The 24,560-nt window shown below is 39.8% G+C and overlaps 1 protein-coding gene across 1 annotated transcript in view; it reads left to right on the plus strand.

Annotated features, from left to right (window-relative positions):
- PHEX (phosphate regulating endopeptidase X-linked) overlaps window positions 1-24,560 on the plus strand; it is a 201,795-nt gene that overhangs the window by 124,216 nt on the left and 53,019 nt on the right. Inside the window, exons 13-14 of the mRNA XM_077770526.1 lie at window positions 9,161-9,238; window positions 18,278-18,381. Coding sequence (XP_077626652.1) covers window positions 9,161-9,238; window positions 18,278-18,381 — 182 coding nt within the window. The remainder of the gene's footprint in view (window positions 1-9,160; window positions 9,239-18,277; window positions 18,382-24,560) is intronic.

The raw sequence follows: 24,560 nt of genomic DNA on the forward strand, positions 1-24,560 counted from the left end.
GATAAATGAAGCAGCTTTTGGGTTTAGCAGCTTTTGGGTGTTTGCAAAAAGTTTGTGAACAATTGACTATATGTGATTGAAAGTCATAAAAAGACGTTGATTAAAAAAAAAACGTTATGATCTGGTCACTCTCCTATTCAGTTTTAAAGGGAGTATATGAGACTTCCCTCTGTTTTTAAGGTAATATTGCCCCTACCTACACTCAGGGGGATATGTTGTTTAATGGATTAATCCTAGGATAGTTTGGGTTTCTTTTTTTTTTAACGTTTTATTTATTTCTGAGAGAGAGAGAGGCAGCCTGAGCAGGGGAGGGTCAGAGAGAGAGGGAGACAAAGAATCCGAAGCAGGCTCCTGGCTCTGAGCTAGCTGTCAGCACAGAGCCTGACATGGGACTGGAACCCATGAACCGTGAGATCGTGACCTGAGCCGAAGTCGGACACTTAACCGACTGAGCCACCCAGGCGCCCCTGGGGTTCTTAACTCTATCGCTGTTCCCTGCTCCATTTATTTACTAAGAAAACCCAAATGTTGGTTTCTTTCTTTAACTCTGTTGGGTGCAATACTCATCCAAGTGAGGGGACCATCGCAAAGGCACCAGGGAAATGTTCAGCGCCAGTTTGGCTCAACTATAGCTACCCGTGCCTGCGTAGTTTTCCTTTTTCAGCCTGGAAAAACTGTCCACCTCCAAGACACACTGAGTTGGAGTTTCAAGAAAAGAGGAGGGATGGATGGAGCTGGTTTGTGATTTGGAACGCTTCCTAGACTGTTGTCCATGTTTGGCGAGAAATGAGGATTGTCTGCTATACAGGGACATGACTCGGGCAAGGTTTAGGATGGAAGAGCTGAAATCTGAGCATTCCTGGTTTCCAGCTTTTGTAAAGTCACAACTGTGACTTGCACTTACAAAGCCCTCTGATTTAGGGGAGGCTTAACTTATCTTCCACCCCAGCATGATGCGTGAGCCTGTGAACCACACCCAAAAGCAATTTGCAGAATTCAAGTTTTCCAAGACTCTTAATAAATCAGTGCCATCCTTACTGAGAAGATAAAATTTGATTTTTCAGATAAATGCATTGTTATTATTTGTGGGATCCAGATAGCCCCAGAGGATATTAAAGCCTGTTCCCCAGGCTAATTTTCTTCAATACCATCAGCTCTGTTTAGGATGATATCTTCAGCCAAGGCATCTACAGTAGTCCATCATTTGTTTGTTATTATGAAAACTGCCATTGTTTTGAAGGATAGTAATTCATGTACAGTCTCCTGAACTTTCAGATGCTTAAAGCCCAGAATTGTGATTGATGTTTAATAGTTATTACAGAACTCATCAGAGAAAATGAGGCATCAGTGTGGCTAAGCCTGACGGAAGCTTTCAAAGCCATTGCAAGGCTTGAAAAAGTCGTGCTCTAAATTGTTTGTAAAAGGGCAATTGATCATCAGTTTCCTTTTTTTCTTAAGTTGGTTAAATTAATAAAAAAGAAAAAAATGTGCTAAGAGACTTAACTAGGAAGCAGAAACACAAAGCTGTTTAATTAAGTGATTAAAGTGATCCCTTTGATGTAATACATGCAAGACGTCGGAGAATTTACCTGACTCTCCTAAACAGCCAAGTCGGTGGGGATTAAAACAAATGAGCTTTTCATCTCGCTTTCTGCCAATCAGCTTAATACTAAATGGCTTTGAAAAATCAGGAGTAAGGCAATTCTTCTGACCAGTCTTTAAATCAGCTTGGTCATCTGTGTCAAAATTAGACACTGCTTCATCGTCACAGCCAAGTAAAGCTGAATTATGTTTTCTTCTGTTCTTCCCACCAGCACTGTCACATTGTAGCGTACCTTGTGGAAAATTCTGGGAAAGAGGGGTGACTTGAGTGTTTAAATTGCATTGTGTTTTAAATTTCCGATGTTCCTTGTTTTTCTTTTCTTTTTTTTTTTTAATAGTTTATTGTCAAATTAGTTTCCACATAACACTCAGTGCTCATCCCCACAAGTGTCCTCCTCCATGCCCATCCTTGTTTTTCTGAGTTCATCTGTGGTAGTTATTCTCTGTCTCTCAATGAAATAATCCTCACTTTATGAACTCTCTGTTGCCTCCACGGGATTAATTGTAATTTTTTAGAACTCTAGCCCTAAGACTTTAGGGCAAGAAATAAACTCCTAAGCAATTAAGATTTGTTGTATGTACATGTTAGTAATAGCAAAGAGCAAAACAAAATAAAAAGTAGCTAAAAATGCCTGCAGATGCACATACACATGGACTCCCCTGCACTGCTCAGTGTAAATCAGTTGGGCTGGCATTGTTGAGCACTTACTGTGTACTAGGCCCTGTGCCACCAGTGGAGGCAACTCAATGAACAATCCACTTGCACTGAAGTGTCTATGTCACCCCAGCAAACTATGGCTCTTGGGCTGTGTTTGGCATGCTGCTTATTTTTGTATGGCCCACAAGCCAAGAATGAATTTAACATTTTCAGATGGTTTAAAGAAATCAAAATAAGAATATATCATGATGCATAAAAGTTATATGAGATTCAAGTTTTAGTAGAACACAGACACAGCCGTTCATTTATGTGTCATCTACAGCTGCTTTCCTGGGTACAACAGCAGAGTGGAGTAGCAGTAAAGACCATATGGCTGGCAAAACTGAGAGTATTTACTATTTGGTCATTTACAGGTGAAGTTTGCTTACCCTTGATCTAGGTGATTGAACTTTTCCTTTCCCAGTGCCTTTATTATCCAAATACTTATCAACTCTCTGTTTTACTGTATTTGTATTAGAAGTAAATTTATCCACATTTTACAGATGAGAAACTGAGAGGTTCAGAAAATTAAGACAGTGCTGTTACTTTGTAGTGGCAGTAATGGCAAGTTGTCGTAGAATGTTTTTCCTCAGTTTCATTATGCAAACACGGTGAGACCATGGATCATTTATATATTTGTAAGTTTCTTTAACCAAGGAAACTCCTGAGCTTAGCGCCCTTTCTCAACAAGTTATTTGTTGCTTGTGTAATAGCTTATATTAAGACAGTTTTGGTTGTCCTTAGGAATCAATTCCAATGGATTATAAACATTGCTCCATTTTCCAGAAAGTTCCCTTGGTTCTCACACAGTCTCTTTTTCCCCCACTTTTTTCCTTATATGGTAAGATCAGTTAATATGGAAATGTGCCTTGGTATTAGCAGCCTTAAATGTCATGTGGTAGACTGTAACCTTTCATATTTTCTGAAACTATTGTTGACATTGGTCAGAGTGGTTTATCAACCAAATTACTCATTATACAAATCAATATTTATTGTGCATTGATCACTTGCTACGTGCTTGCCATTGTGCTGCGTGTGGGGAACACAATGGTGATTACATGGAATAGGCCATTGGCTTAATTTGAGTAGTAGCAGAAAGAAGGTTCCCTTAGCTCTAAAAACCTCCTTTAAAATTGGATTTATCCCTTTGGTTAATGAAGTACTCTTTTAAATACAGATCTTTCTTCAGGGTTAATAAATTAGATTGCTATTAGTTACTCACATTTTATTACAAATTAGTTTGAGGCCTCAGTGACAGCTAATGGATTAGCTGCCTTGAGGGAATGACACTTTTGATGAATGAAGAGTGAAGGGGGAGATGACTTTGGAGCCAGTGCATTGCCAAGAAGAGGCCAGTTTGGGTATGGTCAGGGAGCAAATGGTATGAACATCCCCAGGGCCTGCTAGATGTTGGGAGGAATGAATACAGGAGACAGAAAGGAGAGGGAGGCAGAAACCAATATGCAAATACTAAAGGCAACCTTTTTCTTTGATCTTTTCTAGAATTAGCTTTCTTAGTGTTGCTTGTGTCCATTTTCGAAGGTTTGTGAACAGTGGCCCTCAAAAGAGTCCTCAGAGTTTTTTGGAGGTGTGAATAGCTTGGGTTCTGAACCTTGGCTCATGAATAGAGTTTGGCTTTGTTTGGGAAACCTTCCGCCATGCTCCAAGAATCTCATGGGCACATGTGTCTCCACATTGATTACCAGGTTGCTCCAACAGCTGTTATGTCTCACCACTTTGCCTGGCCCTCTGAAACTGGACCTCAGATTCAGAACAGTGCCAGTTTTCCTCAGGGGAGTTCAGGCATTTGGTTTACAGTGTGATTGGGGCACCTGGATGGCTCAGTTGGTTGAGCGTCCAACTTCGGCTCAGGTCATGATCTCATGCCTCAAGAGTTTGAGCCCTGTGTCAGGCTTTCTGCTGTCAGTGCAGAGCCTGGAACCTGCTTTGGATTCTGTGTTTCCCTCTCTCTCTCTCTGCCCCTTCCCCACTTGTGCTTTGTCTCTCTTTCTCTCTGAAAAATAAATAAACATTAAAAAAAGAGAGTGTGATCTGGTCTGGACTCACCTGAAGGACCCTCTAAACAAGTGCACAGCAGTTACTCCAAATCCTTGGAAGAAGTCATGTTTCTACTTTCTGTTTGTAGTCTGCAGTTAGCATTTATTCATCATGGACTCGGGACCAAGGCATAAAAATTTGCTTTACAGGCTGTGTCATTCTGAATCCTTGCAGGCGACCCTCTGAAGTAGGTCCTATGTTTTTCTTAGACTGCATCTGATGAGAGTGTATTAAATGGGTTACATTCAGCTACAGCTAATGGAAAACATGGCATATCATGCCTTAAACAAATAAGGAGTTTACTTTCCTTATGTGGTGGAGGGGAGAAGTAGGCAGTTCAGGGCTGATATGATGGGCTCCAGGTGCCATCAACTCTTCATTCTAACATCTTTAGCATGCAGATTTCTTCCTCATGTTTCATGCCTTGTGATTACAAGATGGCTGCTCTACCTCTGGCATTGCATCAGCATTATAGGAAAGAAGAAGAGGGAAAGCTAAAGCAATAGTTCTCACTTCAGGGCAGTTTTTCCCCTAGGGAACATTTGGAAATAACTGGAGACAATTTTGATTGTCCAGATTTGGCGTTGGGTGTTTATACTGGCATCTAGTGTGTAGAAGAAGCCAATGATGCTGTTAAACATCCTACAGTGTACAGGACACCTTCCACAGCAATAATTATCTGGCTCAAAAATGTCAGTAGGGCTGAGATCTGGAAACCCTCGACCAAAGGCAGAAAACACATACCAGCCAAATCTGTCCTTTTTAAAAATGGACTCCTGGAAGTAGAATGCGGCCATTGGCCAGAATCTCATTCCATAGCCAATTCTGCAAAGGCAGCTAGATGACACAGCTATTTTTTTGTTTGTTCCTTTGTCACCCTAAGCAGAATTGGGGTCTGATACTAAGAGAAGGAAAGGAGAATGGATATTTAGTAGACAGTAGGCAGTATTTGCTTCAGAAAAGTAAGTACTTTGCCCAGCCTCACAAAGGTAGTGAAGATCAGCCGTGGCTCGAGCCTACTCCATTGAGGAAGGACATTTGGTTGTCACGTGCAGCAATCCCTTTCCAAAAATTTATGTGAATAAGGAATGGATGGTTACAGAAAACTCTGGAGTTTCTGATTAGCCACAATCAGTCTAGGAAATATTCCTTGCTGAACATAATATGTAGTCTGTTATCTGTTTATACCACTGTTCTCTCAGTATTTGCGGTAAGATTTGCCTTTCCTTCTTATCCATGTAACCAACCCATGGGGTAATTAATTTCATGCCTGTGTCACCATACTTTGTCCTTTAGCAAGCCATCAAGCTGTCGGTGTTCATTTATCTTATTCATGAAAACTTAAAAAGTGACATAATCACTGTTTGCCTTAAAGGGTATATCAGAGTTCATGCAGGAACATGAATACCCTTCTAAGTATATCAAGCAGGAAGATATATAATACAGGGAATTGGAAGTTTCTGCAACCACTGGGAAGGCTGGAGAGCAAAGGCCACAATCTCCTAGTGAACTACTGCCCTCACACAGGAGACTGCCTAGAAACTGCTGGCCCACTGCTCTGTCTGCCATCTGCAGATGCCTCTCTGTCTGCCTATAGCTTCCAATGGAAGTGAATAGTGTCTCCTTCTGCCTTTCCATTGTACTATAAGTGCTTCTCAGTGGCAGATTCTAGTGTGGAGCCATGCTCCATGGGATTTCTGGAGATGGACTTCTGAAGCTTCTCAGTGAAGAATGTCGAATGGGGTGGGGTAGGATGATGTGGAACTGATGACAGACCATCTGACAGAGGGACTGTTTGAACTTGAATGGAGGCATACATAAAGGGCGCATTCTGGGAAGAAGAGCACTCTGTTCAGCTGTTGGCAGTGTTGGTACTATTCTTATTATCTTATTCTATCTATGTGTCCTTGGGAGATGAATTACAGATTCTTTCTATTTCTCTTCTGGCTCTCTTCAGGTCTTGGTATTGCTAAATAAAAAATAAAGGATTCAGTGACCTGCATGTACAGTGTAGAAGGTAATATATTCCGTGAAGCTCCATAGTGCAGTGGGGGTCCCAGAGCGTGAGGTTTGAAAAACAATGCATAATTCATCAGCATGCTCCAGGAAGACCAATATTCAGAAAACGATTGTAGATGACTCAGCTTATACATCTCTTCACTTTTGGGGAAACTATCTGGAGCTCTTTATTTGCTCTGTGTTACTCATGTGACTAGTGGTGAGCTCATAAAATGCAACAAGGACTTAAATGCCATGAGAGAAATAGTACAACGGTCTTGAAACAAGGGAATTTACAGGCAGAAGAGGCATTGTGTGGTGTTGGGGGAAAGTTGTAACCTCTAGTTATTTGTTCTCTAGTTCACATCAGGCTTTCAGTGTAACTCACAGGAATTTGAAGGCAGAATTTGATCTGTGGTATATTTGAGGCTGGGACAGCAAAACCCCTTATGACTGTGTCCTGTGGCACTTGTAAAATCCTTTGAGTCATGAGTTTCAGGTTTCTTCTGATATTTAATATCTGAATTATCTGAAGGAAGATAAGGAAAATGTATTATCTTATTGTATTTATTTCTTGGGTGAGGAAAATTGCAAGGGACTAAAGGAAAACAACTCATTACCAAGAGCAATGTGCAAAGGTCATTGATTTTGCTGTGCTTGAATAAAACCAGTGTGTTTGGTGTTGCCTGGTGTCTAGTGTTGGGTCTTCTGGTGGCAAAGCTGGAGATGAGGATTTGGGGGCATGGTATTTAGGATTTATTCTGCAAGTGTTCCCAAGAGAAACCACTGAGGGAATGGGGGAAGCTAGCCAGAGAAGAGCGAGAGACAGCCAAGAGTGTGATTTTAAGGGAAGTTTAGGGGAACTCTGGAGTGCAAATCGGACCTCACAGTTTGTCCCAAATTGAGGCAAAAACAGCTGGGCTTTCCTACTTCTGCTACAGCCAGTCATTGGCTCAAAGCCGCTGGGGTGGGAGAGAGTGGGGATGGGATCTGAAGGTAGATGAAGTCCCAAGAAGGAACTGTTTTGAATGCGGGCCATTGGCTCCAGTAGCCCTAGGGCAGGCCTTCTAAGATCTGATGTGCCTGCTACTAGAAAAGAAGAACATGAGATGCTGGAGAGGGGTGTGGAGAAGCAATAGAAGGGATCCCAGGGGGAGCTGGGCAGATCCCTTACCATGTACTAACTCTTTGAGTAAGCCACTCTTTGGTTTTTATGAAATCCAGAATCTGGGAGAAGAGAGAGACAGATTTTCACATGGGATTGTAAAGTTTCTTTAGAGCAAGAGTTGGCAAACCTTTTCTATAAAGGGGAGAATAGTAAATGTTTGAGGTTTTGTGGGCTACAGAGTTTCTGTTCCATCTACTCAGCTCTGCCTCCGTAGTGCAGAAGCAGCCACGGATTACATGTAAATGAGTGGGCATGGTTGTGTTCCAGTAAAACTATATAAAAACAGATGGAAGGGGGGTGGGCAGGAGAGGGGACACTAGATTTGGCCTAGGGGCCATGGTTTGCCAGTCCCTGCTGTGCAAACTCCTTGTATGTGCCTAACATGATTTTTCCTTCCTTCATTCTTTTTATGCTGCAGAACACAGGGAGTAATTAGTATGTCTATCAAAAGGATGGTTATGACACATCTTAAGTTAGTCTGGACTCTCTACCTCCAGTCTTTCAGGGATCCTGGCCACCATCATTCTCAGTGTGGCATGATAATCTTGCTGAAGGGTGTCTCCTCCTGTCTTACTCCTACTAAAAATATTTAGTTCTCTCCTGTCTACTGACTTTTAAAAAATGTTTTATATATTTTTGAGAGAGAAAGAGAGAGCATGAGCAGGGGAGGGGCAGAGAGAGAGAGAGAGAGAGAGAGGAAGAGAGAGAATCCCAAGCGGGCTCTGGGCTATCAACCCCTGACATGGGGCTCAAACTCACTAACTGTAAGGTCATGACCTGAGCCGGTCGGACAGCTCACCAACTGAGCCATCTAGGCACCCCTGTTCTCTCCTATTTATAAAATAAAATACAGACTCTTTGCATGGCATTCAGGAATCTTTGTGAACTGGCCCAAACCGGTTTTCCTGCATTGTTTACTGCTCTCACCCTCCTAGTGCTTTCTAGTCCATCTATAGCAAGGTATACCCCCTCTCTATGCCATGTGACCTTCTATCCTGAGCTCTGTCGTTGCCCCTGTTGTTTGCTCTTCTGGAATGTTCTTTGTCACACTTCTGCATTTTAAAAAAATGTTTATTTTTGAGAGAGAGACAGAGATAGACCATGAGTGGGAGAGGGGCAGAGGAAGAGGGAGACAGAATCTGAAGCAGGCTCTGAGCTTCTGAGCTGTCAGCACAGAGCGTGATGTGGGGCTTGAACTCACAAACCATGAGATCATGACCTGAGCTGAAGCTGGACGCTTAACCGACTGAGCCAGCCAAGCACCCCTCACTTCTGCATTTTGAAATCCCAACCATTCTCTAAGGATCAGTTTGGTCACCTTCATTAAACATTTTCCCCATGAGGGATTAGTCTTCGCTTTGGACTTGGATAACAATATTTTCTTTCTTTTAAAACCTTAATTTTATTTATTACTATATATGTGTTTGCTACATTTACTGTATTGCTAGTATATTGAAGGTAGGGACTAAATTTTAAAAAAGTGTTTTTTTTCCCTGCATTTCACAGTGGGTTGCATATACTGTACTAAATACTCAGTAAAGAGAGTTTGGAGATGAAAGTTGCATTCCTACATTGTGTGATTATTAATGATTTAAGTGCTGAAACTCTGACGTCATTTTTCTCTTTCCTTTTTATAGGCAAGAGCTGTTTTGGCAAAAGTTGGGTATCCTGAATTTATAATGAATGACACTTATGTTAATGAAGACCTCAAAGCAGTAAGTGCTAAATATACTGTATTTTTGTTTTTTGGCAAGTTTTTCTGGCCTTGTGCCTTTCAACTAACCCAAGTCCAAGCACGTAAACCGTGTAGTGCCAGAAAGCACCAACTTTTGATTCATTCCTTGGCTAGATATGAGCCTCAATATGCCAGGCATATAAGAAGATTTAGAACAGATTCAAATTAAAGGAACTGTCAGAAAGAACGCATAGCTGAGTGGGTACCATAAAGCAAATGGACCTGAATTCAGTCTGATTTGATCATAAAGGAAAGAATTAAACAAATTGAGTATTTTACAATTAGTGGGTGTGTTCTAATGTAAAATGCATGATGTTTGTTGTTAAACATTCTTTATGTGCTTGATTCATATTAAGTGACTAGTAATAAATCTGCCTGCTGGGAGTTAACTTCATTAAACTTTATGAGTGTTTTGGCAGATTAAGTACACATACATATGACTCTATAATTTATTGTGAGTTGGACTGTATATTTGCAGTAAGTTATTGATAGAGGAATAGTAATAATTCTTTTGTATTCTAATATTTTGGGACATGTATTTTCCAGTAGATATATTCATAACAGACCCTTCTAATCACAAGGAGTGTTACTTCCTTTCCTGTAAATAGTTCTGATAAAGAACTTTTCTTCCTCACAAAACTCTCTGTTTTTACCACTTAATAGATTTTCTTGGAAACGTAGTTTTTTAGTTTGTTAAGTAAGTAAGGTTCTGAGGTATAGATCTTCCCTGAAATTGTGGTTTGACAAGTCACATATTCCAGAAGCAGTCCTAGCTTTGTAGATGAATATCAGACTTTTATAAGATTATTCAGAAGTGAGAAAAAGCTTTAATGATCAGGTTTCCCCATTGGGCTCCAAGGTATAGCCTTCAAAAGTATTGACCCAATTGACCAAAGTATTGCCATGCAGGAAGATGCTTATGCTTCAGCCTGTCTTATACATTGTTTTGATGCTGAACAATCTCAGTATTATTATGATCATTAAAAATAACTGCTGCACCGGACACATTCCTGTGCATTATATTTTAAGCTCCACGGTGATCCTGTGAAGGAGATGGTGTTTTTCTCCATTTTGCAGAAAAGGACGTAGAGACTCAAAGATGTTCAGTGATTTCCTCAGTGTTCTACAGAGTATCAGAGCCTGGACTGACATCTGGGTCTAAAAAGCTCTGCTTGTGATGAGAAGGGTTCTGCAAGGTCCTGGTCAGGTACCTGCACTGGAGGAAGAGTAGCAGATTTGAAGAATCGGTGGGAGACGCTTCCCAGAGCCAGTGGGGAAGGGGGAAGAAAAGAGTGGGAGGTCATATTGCCAAGGCATTAAAAGCACAAGCCTTGGAGTGATTCTGCCTTTTCCATTTATTAGTCGTTTGATCTTGTGCAGCTTCAGGTAGCTTCCCTTTGGTGATTGGCTGTGGGTTTGCAAGCTCCTCAGAAGTTTCCTGGGGGCAATCTGAAACCAGCCCCCATGCTCAGTGGGCGGGAACTGAAGGAAGAGGCAGGCCACACCAGGTTGGCAGGTGGTAGTTTAATAAGCCAAGGGGACTTACATACTAGGGCAGCAAGATGAGTATATCCCTGCATCTGCCCACCAAATCTAAAGTTTATATAGAGGCCATAACTAGGTTCAGTCACATATACTGTGTGGGTGTTCTCAACACCTCATCACTATACCAAGGCTGTGTCCTTGGAGCCAGCTCTGTGAGCAGGAAAGGCAAGCAGAACTCACATTCCAAGGACAAGTATATAAATGTAAAAGCGCCTGTCATAATGTTCTGCTGCATAAGTAGGTTCCCTATGAGGGGTAGATCAGAATGAGAACTATCTTAACTTGTGGATCAGAATGATAACTATCACTGCTGAGAAGAGCATCCCCAGGGCACAAAATGCCTTAGAGAGCCTGAGTGGGACTGGCAACTATTCCAAGTCAAAGATGTAGATGAAACACTGTGAGAGGCATTTTGGTGTGTGGGTATATACGTGGGTCCTGGAATCAAAGTGCCTGGAGTTAAATCCCTGGTCTGCCATTTACTACCTGTGTGACCTAGGGTATCTTATGCAACCTCTCTGTGCCTCAGATTCCTCATACTGAAGTGGAGATGACAATAATAATCCCTCCCTTATAGGGCTGCTGTGAAGATCAGATAAGTTAACATACTTAGAATATTTATAATCAACGCTGGCACAACATAAGGTGTTCAATTAGGACATCTTTAATATATAGTTATGATAGGTTATTTTGGTGTGGAAAAGTCATTATGAATTGACTCGTGCAGTATCCAGGTGCCTCAAATTGATTTAAAAGGCTATACAGATGGAACAGTCTCAGGCTTTAATCAAATAAGATAGCATCGAGGGCTCACTGACCATATTTAGTTGATCAGCTTTTGTTGGCAGTCTGCTGTTGTCTAAGGTGAGTGCCCAAAATGTAAGTACCCACCGAATGCATTGAGTGCTTACACTGAATCCAGATGCCAGACAGGATGCAGTGTTAGGTATGCTTCCTTGTTTCTCCAGGGTCTGAACTGAAGCCATTAGACACCAAGATTTGTAAGATCTTTTGTCAAGAAACGGCTTTCATCTGATTCATTGCCATAGTAGACACGATTGAACCCAAGAATTTCTAATAGTTTAAAAAACAGTTGATGAAAAAACATCCAAATACTGAAATAAAAATACATTTGTGTTCAGAAATAGATAGAAGAAATGAATAAAACCCAACCTGAAAATAGGTAAAGGATGCTTGATGTGATAGACAGTAATAGTGTCACCGAGGTTAATAGCAATGGGACTAAAGTATTGCTGTTATACAATGAGGCTGTGTTTTCAGTTTTGAGAAACATGTAGATAAGGACTACTCTAGGGCCTGTGAGAAATTTCTGGTAATACAAGCTCTGAGTAGTGAGAGGCTATTGGAAATGAAAAAGCTTACTTCATTTGATGCAAGCGAAGATATGATTCGTCAGGCAGAATGGCTAAAGGAAAGAGGATAGAGATTAGGTAACGAATCAGATGAAGGTCAAGGAGAAAGGTTGAAGACTGAGTTGGGCTCATGTGGAGATAAGAGCAAATGGAAAAGAACTCAGAGGCAAATGTAAAGAATTGGAGAAAAAAAAATTTTCCCTCTCTGAGGCTGACAAGGTAAACTGAGATACCCAGCAAAGTATTTTTGAACAACAATCTTACTTTAGTCTTTGAAAAGAGCAGGGGATGCTCTTTGTGTGAACCCCCAGTAGTATGCGGGACACAGTACTGATTAGCTTAAAAATGTAGGCGTAGGTCCATTTTCAAATTGGCCTTACAAAGTGTTCCTTCCTTGATGCTTGATGAAAACAGACCCAAGAGCGAGTTGACACCAGTTGTGGAAGGGTTGGTGTGTTAGCTGGGAAAGCCAGAACCACACTAGGTATTTCAAAGCGGGGGGAATTAATAGGAAGAGGGGCTGAAGATTACTCCAGCAGCATCATCAGAAGAAAGAGGAGAGAGAATGAAAGAGAGCAAACACAGCAGCTTTTCCCCTTCTGCCACCTGCTGAGTTCGCCTAGTGCCTCCTATTGGCAGAAAACCAACTGGCACTTGGGCCTGGGAAATATAGTTTTCAGATTCCCACACCCAGCATTATAGAACATAATAAAAGAGTGGGCATGTAGCTGAGACACCGTAGGTAAATAGCTGCCCCCACTAGGCATTTCATTCATTTTTGTGAAAGCCAATGGAGAATTGGAGTAAGGGCTCAAGTCAGAGTCCCAGCTGGCCTCTATTTACTTAGGAGAATTGGATCTGGATAATTTTTCAGAGAAGATCAGTGTTTCTGGTGAGTGATAAACACATACAAACATAAAGATATAAATACACATATAGAGATATACAGATGTGTGAACCCACATAATATTCTCTGGGGTGGGTCTTGTTCTGCTCTAGCTAGTGGAGCTTTTGTGTGTGTGTGAGAATGACAGAGAGTGCTACTGCCACTATGCAAGAGTAAGGTGATATTTAGGGGACATGCTTCAGAAAAACATGTTGTAAATACTTGTATACACTAGGTAAAGAAAGAAAACATTGTCCTGAATTCTCCCAAGTTATCTCTGGCTACCATGGTCCTGAAGAGCCAAGAATTGGCACTGGAGAGGAGTGCCCTGGTACCTGCTAACCTTTCAACCAGCTTTCCTTAACTCCTACAAACTGGCCTCTATCTTTAGTATTCCCCTGGCAAGATCAGACCATGACCTCCCCTTTCTCCCAGTGGTGGCTACAAGGTATCTGGTTCCATGTGGTTCCTGGCTGGTGTGCTAGCTGGCATTCCTGAGAGTCACCCATATGTGGCTGCTTTTGGAAACTGCCTCATCTGCAGTATACCATATATGTAAGTTCAACATTTTGAACATTGTCTCTCTGTATGTATATATATATGGATGGATGGATATGCACATAATACTTATGGACAAAGCCATCTAAATGGAGCAGTCTTGCATATTACTTTGCCATAAATAAGGGAAAATATAAGTATGACATCTGAATTCCATTGTTTGTTTAATAAAAAAAATTTAATAGTTTATTGTCAAGTTGGTTTCCATATAACACCCAGTGCTCATCCCAACAAGTGCCCTCCTCCATGCCCATCACCCCCCTTCTCCTCTCCCCCCCCCCCATCAGTCTTCAGTTTGTTCTCAGCATTCAAGAGTCTCTCATGGTTTGCCTCCCTCCCTCTCTCCAACTATTTTTCCCCTTCTTCTCTCCCATGGTCCTCCACTAAGCTCCTCCTTATCTACCTATACGTGCCAACATATGGTATCTGTCCTTCTCTGACTGACTTATTTCACTCAGCATAACATATTGCTACACATGGCCAGATTTCATTCTTTCTCATTGCCATGTAGTTTTCCATTGTGTAGATAAACCACATCTTCATCCATTTGTCCGTTGATGGACACTTAGACTCTTTCCATGTTTTGGCTGTTGTTGAGAGTGCTGCTGTGAACACTGGGGTCCATGTGCCCCTATGCATCCGCACTCCTAGATCCCTTGGGTAAATTCCTAGCAGTACTATTGCTGGGTCCTAGGGGAACTCTATTGTTAATTTTTTGACGTTAAGGTTTTAGAAAATTCTATAGGTGCCTAACATAAAACCTTTCTTACAGATATTCAGATATATCTCTGAATATCTTTACATGGATTCAGCTTAACACTGTTTTAAGTGCACATCCTATTGGCTTGTGTAGTGTCTTATCAACATGTACTTACCCTAAGGGAAGCTGATCACAATGCCTTGTTCTGCCCCTCCTACATGTTCCTCACCCTTGAGGTGTGGTAATAGCTTTATCCCTTTATACCTTAAATGTGCAATATTTGATGCTTGGTATCCAGGATAGGCTTTCCAAGAAGAAAAATTCAGATTCCCCTGAATTTTCATATCTGGACAACTGTTTGTAGGAAGTGACATGAGAGCCCCAAATACTTTCCCAAAGATCACCCAGTTGAAAAGTCAGGAGATGTAATTGATTGAAAATCATTATCAACTTGACCTACCTTTTCACCAGTAACAGATAGGACAAGAGGCTTTTGAGCCAATTAGTGTCCTTTGTAGAGTTTAAACATTATTTTTGAAGATCACAGGTGGTTTTACAATGGTTATGTGCATTTGTTGTTCTTGCTATCTTTGCAAGTGAAAATTTCCTAGTGGTCGCTGGGTTGCATAGTTTTTCCCCTTTTCGTTCAAGGGCCTGTTGAAATATTTGAAATTATCAAAGTATTATCACATGGTGGAAAATTTGGGAAATAGAGAAAAGGAATGAAAAAGCACCCACANCTTTCTAGTTTTGTATTGCTGAAATTGATGCTTACATATAATTTTGTATACCAACCTTTACCATGACTTACTTTCTTGTCCTGGTCTTCCAGAGCCTTAGCTAGCATTATTTTAAAAGCTGTGTGATAAATAAACTGCCATAATGTATTTACTCACTGCTTCTCCTCCCACTCTTAATTCTTACAGTCCCCTCCTCCTTCCCTGTACTGTTTCTGTTGAATCCCCGGCATTCTTATTGAGACCAGTGAAAGTAGCATTGATTTGAAGTGGCCTTGCCAAGTTCCATCATCTCCAGCTCTTTTTCCATCCATCATTTGGGAATAACAGGCTAGCCCTTCCCTCCCCCCAAACACTTAACTCGTGTGACAGGAAAAAGCAAAATTTTGTCCCCTGTTACCTGTGGTTTCCATTAAATAAATGGACTAGGGTGATTAAAGTAGGCTAAGAAATCGCAAAAGTCTGTTTAATGATTAATACAATTTTAAAATTGCCTTGTAAATATAGATAAATTGTTGACAAATTGTAGTTACTTGCCTCTGAGTTTTGCTCTCCATGATCATTTTTATGGCAATGGTAGGACCTTATTTATTGAAAAGTATGTTTAGACTTTGGACTCTTCTTTTTTAGGAAAATTTTGGATGGTTTTCCATTTACTGCCTAGAGAACAACCTGGATATCAAGATTTTTTTGTTTTTTTTTTTTTAAATGGAACAGTATCCATTTTTTTAAATGGAAAGCATCACAATTAGCAAGCTCTTCTAAAAGTAACAACCGATCCTATTGATATTACTGAAAAGTTCCTATTTTTGAATGAAATTCATTTGAGAGAATTTCCTAGAAAGTGTGAAGAGCACAAGAACATATCTGAAATTTTCATCAGTTACAATCATACTCTGAAAGTTCTGGCAGAGCTATCTTGGGAATAAAAGCTAAAAAAAAGGCTAAGGGTAGAACAGCAGATACATCTTTTAACTATATGACCCAGGAATGCATTAGGATTGTTAGTTAAGAGGTTGTTTCCTAAAACAAGGAGCTTATTACTCTGTGTCTTCTGAGGCTTTGGGTATACATTTCTTCTATTTTTAAATACAATCAATTGTGAGATTTTATTTGGAAGCATCTGAAACATTGGAAAGGTATGTAAAATCAAATTTTGAACACCTCTAGCTTTAATAAATATTAAACATTGCTACATTAGCTTTGTAATGCACACATACATTTGAAATAAATAAAATAGATACAGTGGAGGTTCTTTTTATAATCCGCCTTGACCTAATGTCCTTTCCTCTTACCTGCCTCTTCCCTAGATATAAACTCTGTCTGGAATTCAGTATTTATCATTCCCATACATTTCTTTATGCTTTTGCTACATAGATACACATCCATAAACAACAGATAGTCTTGGTTTACATGTTTTAAAACTTTAAATTAGCTCATTACATGCAACTTGCCTTATTCACTCAGCATCGCTTTTGAGATTATCTCATGTTCATGCATACGTGCCACTCTTTTAAAGTGCCATGCTGTTTTCCATTATGTGACTGTACCACAATTTATTTAGCAGCCACTTTGCTAAGAGGCTTGAAGGAGGGACAGCTTAAAGTCGTATCTTTATAACTCGTTGGTCAAGTAGAACAGCAAACATGCCAGGAATTGATATTTTGATTCCTAACTTTCTCCCTGTGCCTTCCTTTGTTTTGCTCCTTCGTTTATATTTTGACCTGACTGCTGGAAAGGTCAAGATCAATCATTAACAGAGTTACTCTACAGACACAATGAGTATCTATTGCATATTAGGGAAGAGGTAAATGTGACCTAGACATTGGCCAACAAATAGGTGACTGTCAAATGTATAACCATCAAGTTGTGTGTGTGCATGTGTGTATAATATTTATAATGTAATGCCTGTGGGTTTCGTATACTTGGGTTTGCTATAGTTTAAATTTTGCTTTTAAAATCATATGGTTTAAATACACAAAAAATATTACAGTCAATAAGTATTTGATTACTGTTGGTTATTTGCTTATTCAAACATGTATTTTTCTTATTTGTGCTAGTAATATAATTAATTAATTAAAAGTTTATTTATTTATTTTGAGAAAGAGAGAGAGAGAGCAAGCAGGGTAGGGGCAGAGAGAAGGGAAAGAGAATATTAAGCAGGCTTCGCACTGTCAGCACAGAGCCTGATTCGGGGTTCACAGTCATGAACCATGAGATCATGACCTGAGTTGAAACCAAGAGTTGGATACTCAAATGACTGTGCCACCCAGGTGCCCCACCCCAGTAATATATTTTAAAACCAAAGTATTAGATGTTACTATAAACCATTGCTTTTACTATTATACAGATATTATTGAATAGTATTTAGGTTAAGTAGAGTTAACTTGTTTTGTAGAAAGCAAATAGAATTGAAATTGTTTGCCATTTCCCTTCCAAAAAAGGAAAAGGAACTCAAGAATCCTTTATGTCTGTTTCCCAATTATAATATACAAATTATTTTGAGACATCAGCTTCCTGTTTTTCAGTGCAAGCTGTAATCTATGATTTGCCTCTGTAATGTCATTACTTTTTGGTGACCAGACAATTTTTTGGGTGGTAATAGACAAATGTCTGTTAATAATGGAATTATTCTAGGGACTGCTTTGTGCTCAGGGTGGTAAATAAGACTCTGAATCACTTTTCATTTTTTTCCTTCATGAATAAATTCTGATTACAGTAAATCGGATTTTAACATTTGACTAAATCATCATCTATAAGCTAAATGAGGTTTTAGCTGACTAAACTGAATGTTATTAGAAGAACCTATGTTACAATAAAGTATACCTTTTAGAAAAGACCAAGGTCTCATGTGAGCCAAGAAATTTCAAACCTAAGATAATAGGTTCTGTAAAGGTTAAAGTAGATTTTTCAATTATGAGGCAAGTGAAACGCATCATAAATTACTGCAGCTTCTCTTGTTTGTTTGTTTGTTTTTTGTTTGTTTTTCTGTAATCCAGAAACAATTGTATTGATTTGGGAGATTTTTATTTTAAAAGAAAATCACTGAGATTAAATTTCATGGGTTTGTGGATACTGGGTTAACTGGTGGTGGCTGAGAGATGCTGGGAAGAGTGCAGTTTTTCTCCACTGGTTGCTGATTTTGAGTGCAGAAGGCTTTTTGTAGAGCTCTCTTTTATCTGCACTTTGAACACTGACGGTTGTGGTTTGTTTTATTCAGATCAAGTTTTCAGAATCCGACTACTTTGGCAATGTCCTGCAAACCCGCAAGTATTTAGCACAGTCTGATTTCTTCTGGCTGAGAAAAGCGGTTCCAAAAACAGAGTGAGTAAAAAAAATTAAAAAATTAAAAAAGGTGAAAGAGATAAATATGTGGTAGGAAGTGAAGTCTCTTTAGGTCGAATTTTGTAATTCCCTTTAGTCAGAGTAGCTGGCTGGCCAGTTACCTTGGTTTGGCAAAATCTATGTTAGGTTTTGATGTCTTATTTGTGATATTATATGCACCTGTTCTTCGTTCTAATTATGGGATCAAAATGTACTGCAGGAAGGCTTATTAGGGTACATAGTTGCAGATCATTCTAGATTTATTTATGAATATATGTATATAGAAAACAAATTTCTCTAGAATTTCACACACAGGCAGAAACTTTTGAAGATCTTAAAAAAGAACAAATACTTAAAAATATGGTTACAAATGTAGAAGTAGTTGTATAATTATGAAGTAACTAGAACATTTTGTTGAAGCAATTAAGTGTCCCAGAACTGGTGGATGTATTATTTTTTCTCCAATAGCAGTTTTGATTTATTCCCCTTCCTCCCAGCTGCCCATAGGAACTTTCCCTAAAGGTAGGCACTTTCCCTAGGAACTTTTGGGGCCAAGGCCAGCCATGATTCCTTCCTTAGCAAAATGTGTATGATGCTCATTAGTAACTAACAATTATTATGTTGACAATGTGCCGGGAAATGCTTTACATGTTAGAATTAATTTTATCCTCTCATCATTTTTGTGAGGTGTACGTACTATTTATTATCCCCATGTATCAAATAGGAGGCTTACAATTAAATTCTTCACTACAGGTTTAGATAATTTTTTATTGAAAAACACTTAACACGGTGTTCCATGTAAGGTGTAGATTGCTCTTGGTTCTGCTGGCGCCCACTTCTTTGCTCTTTTCTCGCTGTGCTTCTGATGGCATAATTTCTTTTGATCTGCTTTCAAATTTGTGGGTTGTTTTTTCTGCATTTTCAAATTTGCTTTTGAGTCATGTAACACATTTTTCATTTTGGTTATTGTACTTTGCAGTTTCAGAATTTCCAGTTGGTTGTTTTTTAGTTTCTATTTGTTGTGATTTTCTGTTCATTCAGTCACCATCATATTTACCATTAATTCTTTGAATATAGTTTAATTCTGTAGACTAATTTATAATGGTTGCTTTCAGGTCTGCTAAATCTAACATCTGGCCTTGCTCAGTTTTTATTATTGACTGCCTTTTTTTTTTTTTTTAACACTTTCTCTCTTTGTAGAGAATAATTTTTTTTGTCATTGAAAATGACATTTTGGATACTATATTGTAACAACTGTGGATTCTGATTTATTTTTCTGAGGCTTTAAAAAAAGATAACTTTCCTTGACTTAGACCACAGAATCTTATCTCCTTATATAGTAGGCGGCCATGGAGGTCTCTGCTCATCTTTTAAATTCTTATTTTTATTTTTGAGCCTCATTACCTAGTTGTTGTCTCTGTGTCTGCACAGCTTAGCGCTCAGCCAGGGATTGGGGTAGGTAGACCTTTTGGTCAAATACTTGGAGTCGGGAGGGCTTCTGTCCTCTGCCACTTGATCTGTTTATGGGCTGGGAGTACATTTATCAATCAACTTTGGGGTTCACTTTCCACTGGGCTCACCTGAGTCTCTCCCGTTTGTGTGACTAGTGTCCCAGTCAGCCAGGAGTGTGTGGAGAGCTTACCTCACCCTTCTATGACTATTTTATTTCCAAGATCTCCCTTTTAAATTCCTGGCTTGGGGCACCTGGGTGGCTCAGTCGATTAAGCACCCGACTCTTGACTTTGGCTCAGGTCATGATCTCATGGTTTGTGAGATCGAACCCTGCATCGGGCTCTGTGCTGACAGTGCGGAGCCTGCTTGGGATTCTCTCTCTCTCCCTCTCTCTCTGTTCCCCTCTCCTGCTGGAGTATTCTGTCTCTCTTTCTCTCTCTCTAAAAATAAATAAATAAGCATTAAAAAAAATTGCGGGCTTGCCTGTCACTCTTGCTAGTGTGAACTGTAACTTTAGGCTAGCAGAGCTATGGGTATCCTTTCATTTGTTTTCTACCAAGTTTTTCACTTTGAGCTGCTGAAGCTGCAGGTTTTCACATACACCTCCAACTGAGTCTACCCACCGTGGCAATAGAGCTGCTGATTTGCCAGCCAGCCCTATGTGTCCTGACAGAACAAAGTTCTCACTGACCCCACCAGGAAGGGCAGGAGCAGTCCCCGGCAAGAAGGACACAGACTCCTGGGCTACTTACTTCCAAGGTTTAGCAATTTTTCAAAACTAAACATTTTTCAGTTTGTTGTTAGGATTTGGTGATCAATTCCCAGAGTCCTAAAATGGTTGTTTGTTGACCGTTTTGTCCACTTTTATATTTGATTTTTGTGGAAGGGATTTGCTGACTATTTCATAGCATCATAGCTGGAAGCCTAGTTTCCATGGTCTACTTTTTTTTATGGCCCACTTTTTAACCTTGGCTGATATTCTGGTCTCTGGATCTTGGACGGCACTTTTTATGCTCTGAGTCTCTTGTTACTCTCTGTCCCAACTCCCTGCTCTGTTCTAGACTCTAGAAACTTTAGGCTCTGTACCAACCCTTGGCTTACACTGTGATTACTCCCTGTCCCTCTTACCCATGGCTCCCATCTACCTATCCCTGCCCTCTTCCCTTTTGGCCTTTCTACAGCATCCACCCACAAAGTTAATTCAACATGTTTCACTTTAAGGAGTAGGCCTGAAGCTGAACTATTGTGCTACCCATCCCTGACTCCATTCAAAACAACACAGAGGGTTAGAAGGCTTTCAGACTTCTTTGGAAAACAGGTAACTGCTTTCAAGTCATGTGCTCCACTGTGCTTGGTTCTCTGTTCCCATCACAGTATGCCTAAGCCCGTCTCTCCTCTTTATTCCTAACCTCAATTAGTCAGTTGAAATTTTAGATGTACAAAATAAAAAGGAATTTTAGACTTAGGGTTCTAAAAGTAGCTTCTCGAATCTGACTTTGGCATATGTTTTCCAGTATCCTAATGAGCATCTCCATGTAGTATGGTAGTCACAGATCTGTTTGAATCATCCTGCTCTTTCAGATCTACTTCAGATCGGTTCAGAGTCTTCTTGGAGTTTGTGGATAATTCAAGGTATTTTTGTCACCAGTATTTTCCTGAATTTTTGGAGTTTGCGCTTCTCCATATTAGAGATGCTGTCAAGTTAATTCTTTAATTTCAAAATGCCATTATGCATTTGGGTGTGTAGCAAGGCCTCTGTTGCTAATTGAAAAACTCCAAAATGTGTCCTTTTTATCATCATCCTAAAATGCTGATGGACTGTTAGATTCTAAGGGCCTTGACTATTTCTAATATTCATGCCTTGGAAAAATGCTGGCTGACTTTGTGAGCTTAGGCAAACTGCGTGATTCTGTGTAGTTTTCTTCTCCATCAGTGAAAACAAATACTTCTTTCACAAGGACATTAAATTGGTTAATGTTTCTGGAAAAGTTATACAGGAATGAAAAGCCATGCAGTAGTACTAATTCTTGTTTCCTCAGACTAGATGTCTATTTCAGGGAAAGCAACATTAAGAAATTGAAGGTCCTCTTTGTGTGGTAAAGTGATAGGATAGTTCAGTTTTTGAAAGAAATTTTGGGCTGCTCCTTTTCAGGCATTGTAGGGAATTTTAGTTTCATGATAACCACTGGCTTTAATTGACATCTTTTAGTTTTGAAAATTGATGAGTTAATCTAGTGGGAATGATTCTGGAGTAGCTCCACTACACTAGTTTACTTTGAACAGCACATCATGATTATATTTCCACAAAGCTCTGAAATAACATTTTGCTTCTTTGTGGGTATAGGAGATAAATACCCTTTATCTTTCATTCTCATGGAATCCATTTTAGCTGAACTAATGTGCATTAAGAAGTTTCTAACGTGATGGGAAATGTCAGCAAGAACGGAATTAATTGGGTGGTCATCCCTGAAGGTACATATTTAGGGGTTGGTTCTCAGAATTGTCACTTCATCAGCTTAAAAATAGAGGATTTACTCCACTGCTTGGCTTGACTCAAAAGTAATTTTTCCCCTTAGGATCCCTTTTCTTTGACAGAAATGGCTTTAAGTCAGCTTCCCCATTAATTCACTCTCATTCTGCTGTGACCAGACATGTCTGGATTTTCTTTCTCTATCTTTTAAAAAAATAGGTAAAAATAGATCAAATGTTGATATAAATTATGATTTTGTCCAGAATTTTTGTTTGTAAGTGCATTATCTATAGCATGGAATGGGAGAGATAGAATCTACAGGATATTATAAATAAAGTAATAAATATTCTATGGTTTGGCCATTCCATATTCCTTCGACTATCTTTAGGAGTTGATAGGTAAAATGTAAAATTTAAGCCTGATGTATATCTATTTTATATGGTTCAGAGAAATCGGGGTACCAATGTCCTTGTCTTTAAACAACTGTATTTCATTATTACTTTTATACTCCTTTTGTGTATTCCATTGTCCAGTATAATTTCATCCCCATATATTTTTCTTTTGAAATTTATATGAGAACTTCTCTGACTTTGTCTACTAAGTCCTTCCCCAGACACATTCTGCAGGAACACCCTAAAGTCATGGTAAAAAGAATTTAAAGCATTTGAATGACACTCTGTTTATTCAAGTAGATGCGTATATAGCAATAAATTCATTTAAATAGATGTAATAATCTTCTGATCAGCACATGCCACTGTGGCAATAGTCTTAGCCCATAAGGAGGTTAACATCTTGTTGGGAGACAAGTTGTTAACATATATGCTTTCAGGGCCCAGTCAGTTAACAGATGGTGACGTAGACAAATGTAACTGATAGGGTGTGGTAGGGACTGTGGAGAACTAGTCATTGTATACCTCATTTAAAGGAATTCCAGTTCAGTCCTTTTAAAAACCATCGTGTTGGGCAGACAAAAACATTTTTATGAGAAAAGTCAACTCATTGGTTACAAGTTAATCTACGGACAACTACTTGTCAGTGTTTCAGTTATCTCCTACAGTCTAACAAACCACTTTACCAGGCTCAGCGGGGTGCTTGGTGTTTATGAGCTTTATGTAATTGCGGTCAGAGAGTGGCTGGGGCTGGAGTCATGGGGAAGGCTTTTTCTCTCATGTCTAGTAGCTGATGATGGCTGTTGGCTGGAATGCCTCCTGTGGCTTTGTTTACTGGGCTTCTTTATAGCATGCTGATTGCTCAGGAAGCTCCAGAGAGCAGGTTCCTGAGAAAGAGAGGAGGAAGGGAGCATATGGGCACACTTGGAGGACGTCGTATTGACCTTAATTGCCTAGCATAGGCAGTCCCGTCGTGTCATTTCCATTGCATTTTATGTTTTAGAACCAAGTTGCCAAGGCTAGCCCATATTCCAGAAGAAAGGAATGTAGACTCCACTTCTTAATGGGAGGAGTACAAAAAAGGTTGCAAACACTTATTAAAATCACAATAGGTAGCCTTATATTAGAGAATACTAAAACTAAGTATATAATACACTTGGATATAATCAGGGAGATATACAGAATATTTAATGGCTGGTATGGGCAGTGACCAATAAGAAGTAGCAGTAGCACCCACAAGTGGTAGGATCTCCTGGTGCAGCCACTTAATATCAGCTCTGGGTACAGTCAAGGCTCCAAACATACTTTAGAGACAGCAGGAGCTCTGGCATGTCAGGAAAGGTGAGATCATGGGTCTGAAATATGAGGTTTTAGGTACTCTTGGNAAGCTTCAGAGACCCCATCAGACCCCATCTGGTTGTTTGATTTCTTTGTTTTGTCCACCTTTGTTCATCAGCAGTTAGAATCATTTTTCCTGCATGCCCCCTCGTGTTTTGCAAGTTCATTCGTTGCTGAAGGGAGGGAGGGGAGAGAAGGGATGGGCTCTAGGAATATACATCATCTTTTCTACCTATTATGCGTCAGTCCACTGTCATCTAGGACTTGACTCAATCTTCACACATACAAATGCTGGGTTCTTTGGCTAATGTGTTAATTTTCTGTTGCTGCCGTAACAGATTACTCCAACATTAGCAATTCAACACAAATGTGTTATCTCCCAGTTCTGTAGGTCAGAAGTACAGGATGGCTTGGCTGGTGTCTGAGACCCAGGTTTCATAAGGCTGGAATCAAGGTGTCAGCTGGCTGGGCTTATAACTGAGGCTCTGGAAAGAATTTTGTTCCAAGCTTATTGAGAAGTTGGCAGATTC

This window comes from Crocuta crocuta, unplaced genomic scaffold, assembly GCF_008692635.1.
Source record: "Crocuta crocuta isolate KB4526 unplaced genomic scaffold, BGI_CrCroc_1.0 scaffold488, whole genome shotgun sequence".
Taxonomy (NCBI): Eukaryota; Metazoa; Chordata; class Mammalia; order Carnivora; family Hyaenidae; genus Crocuta; species Crocuta crocuta.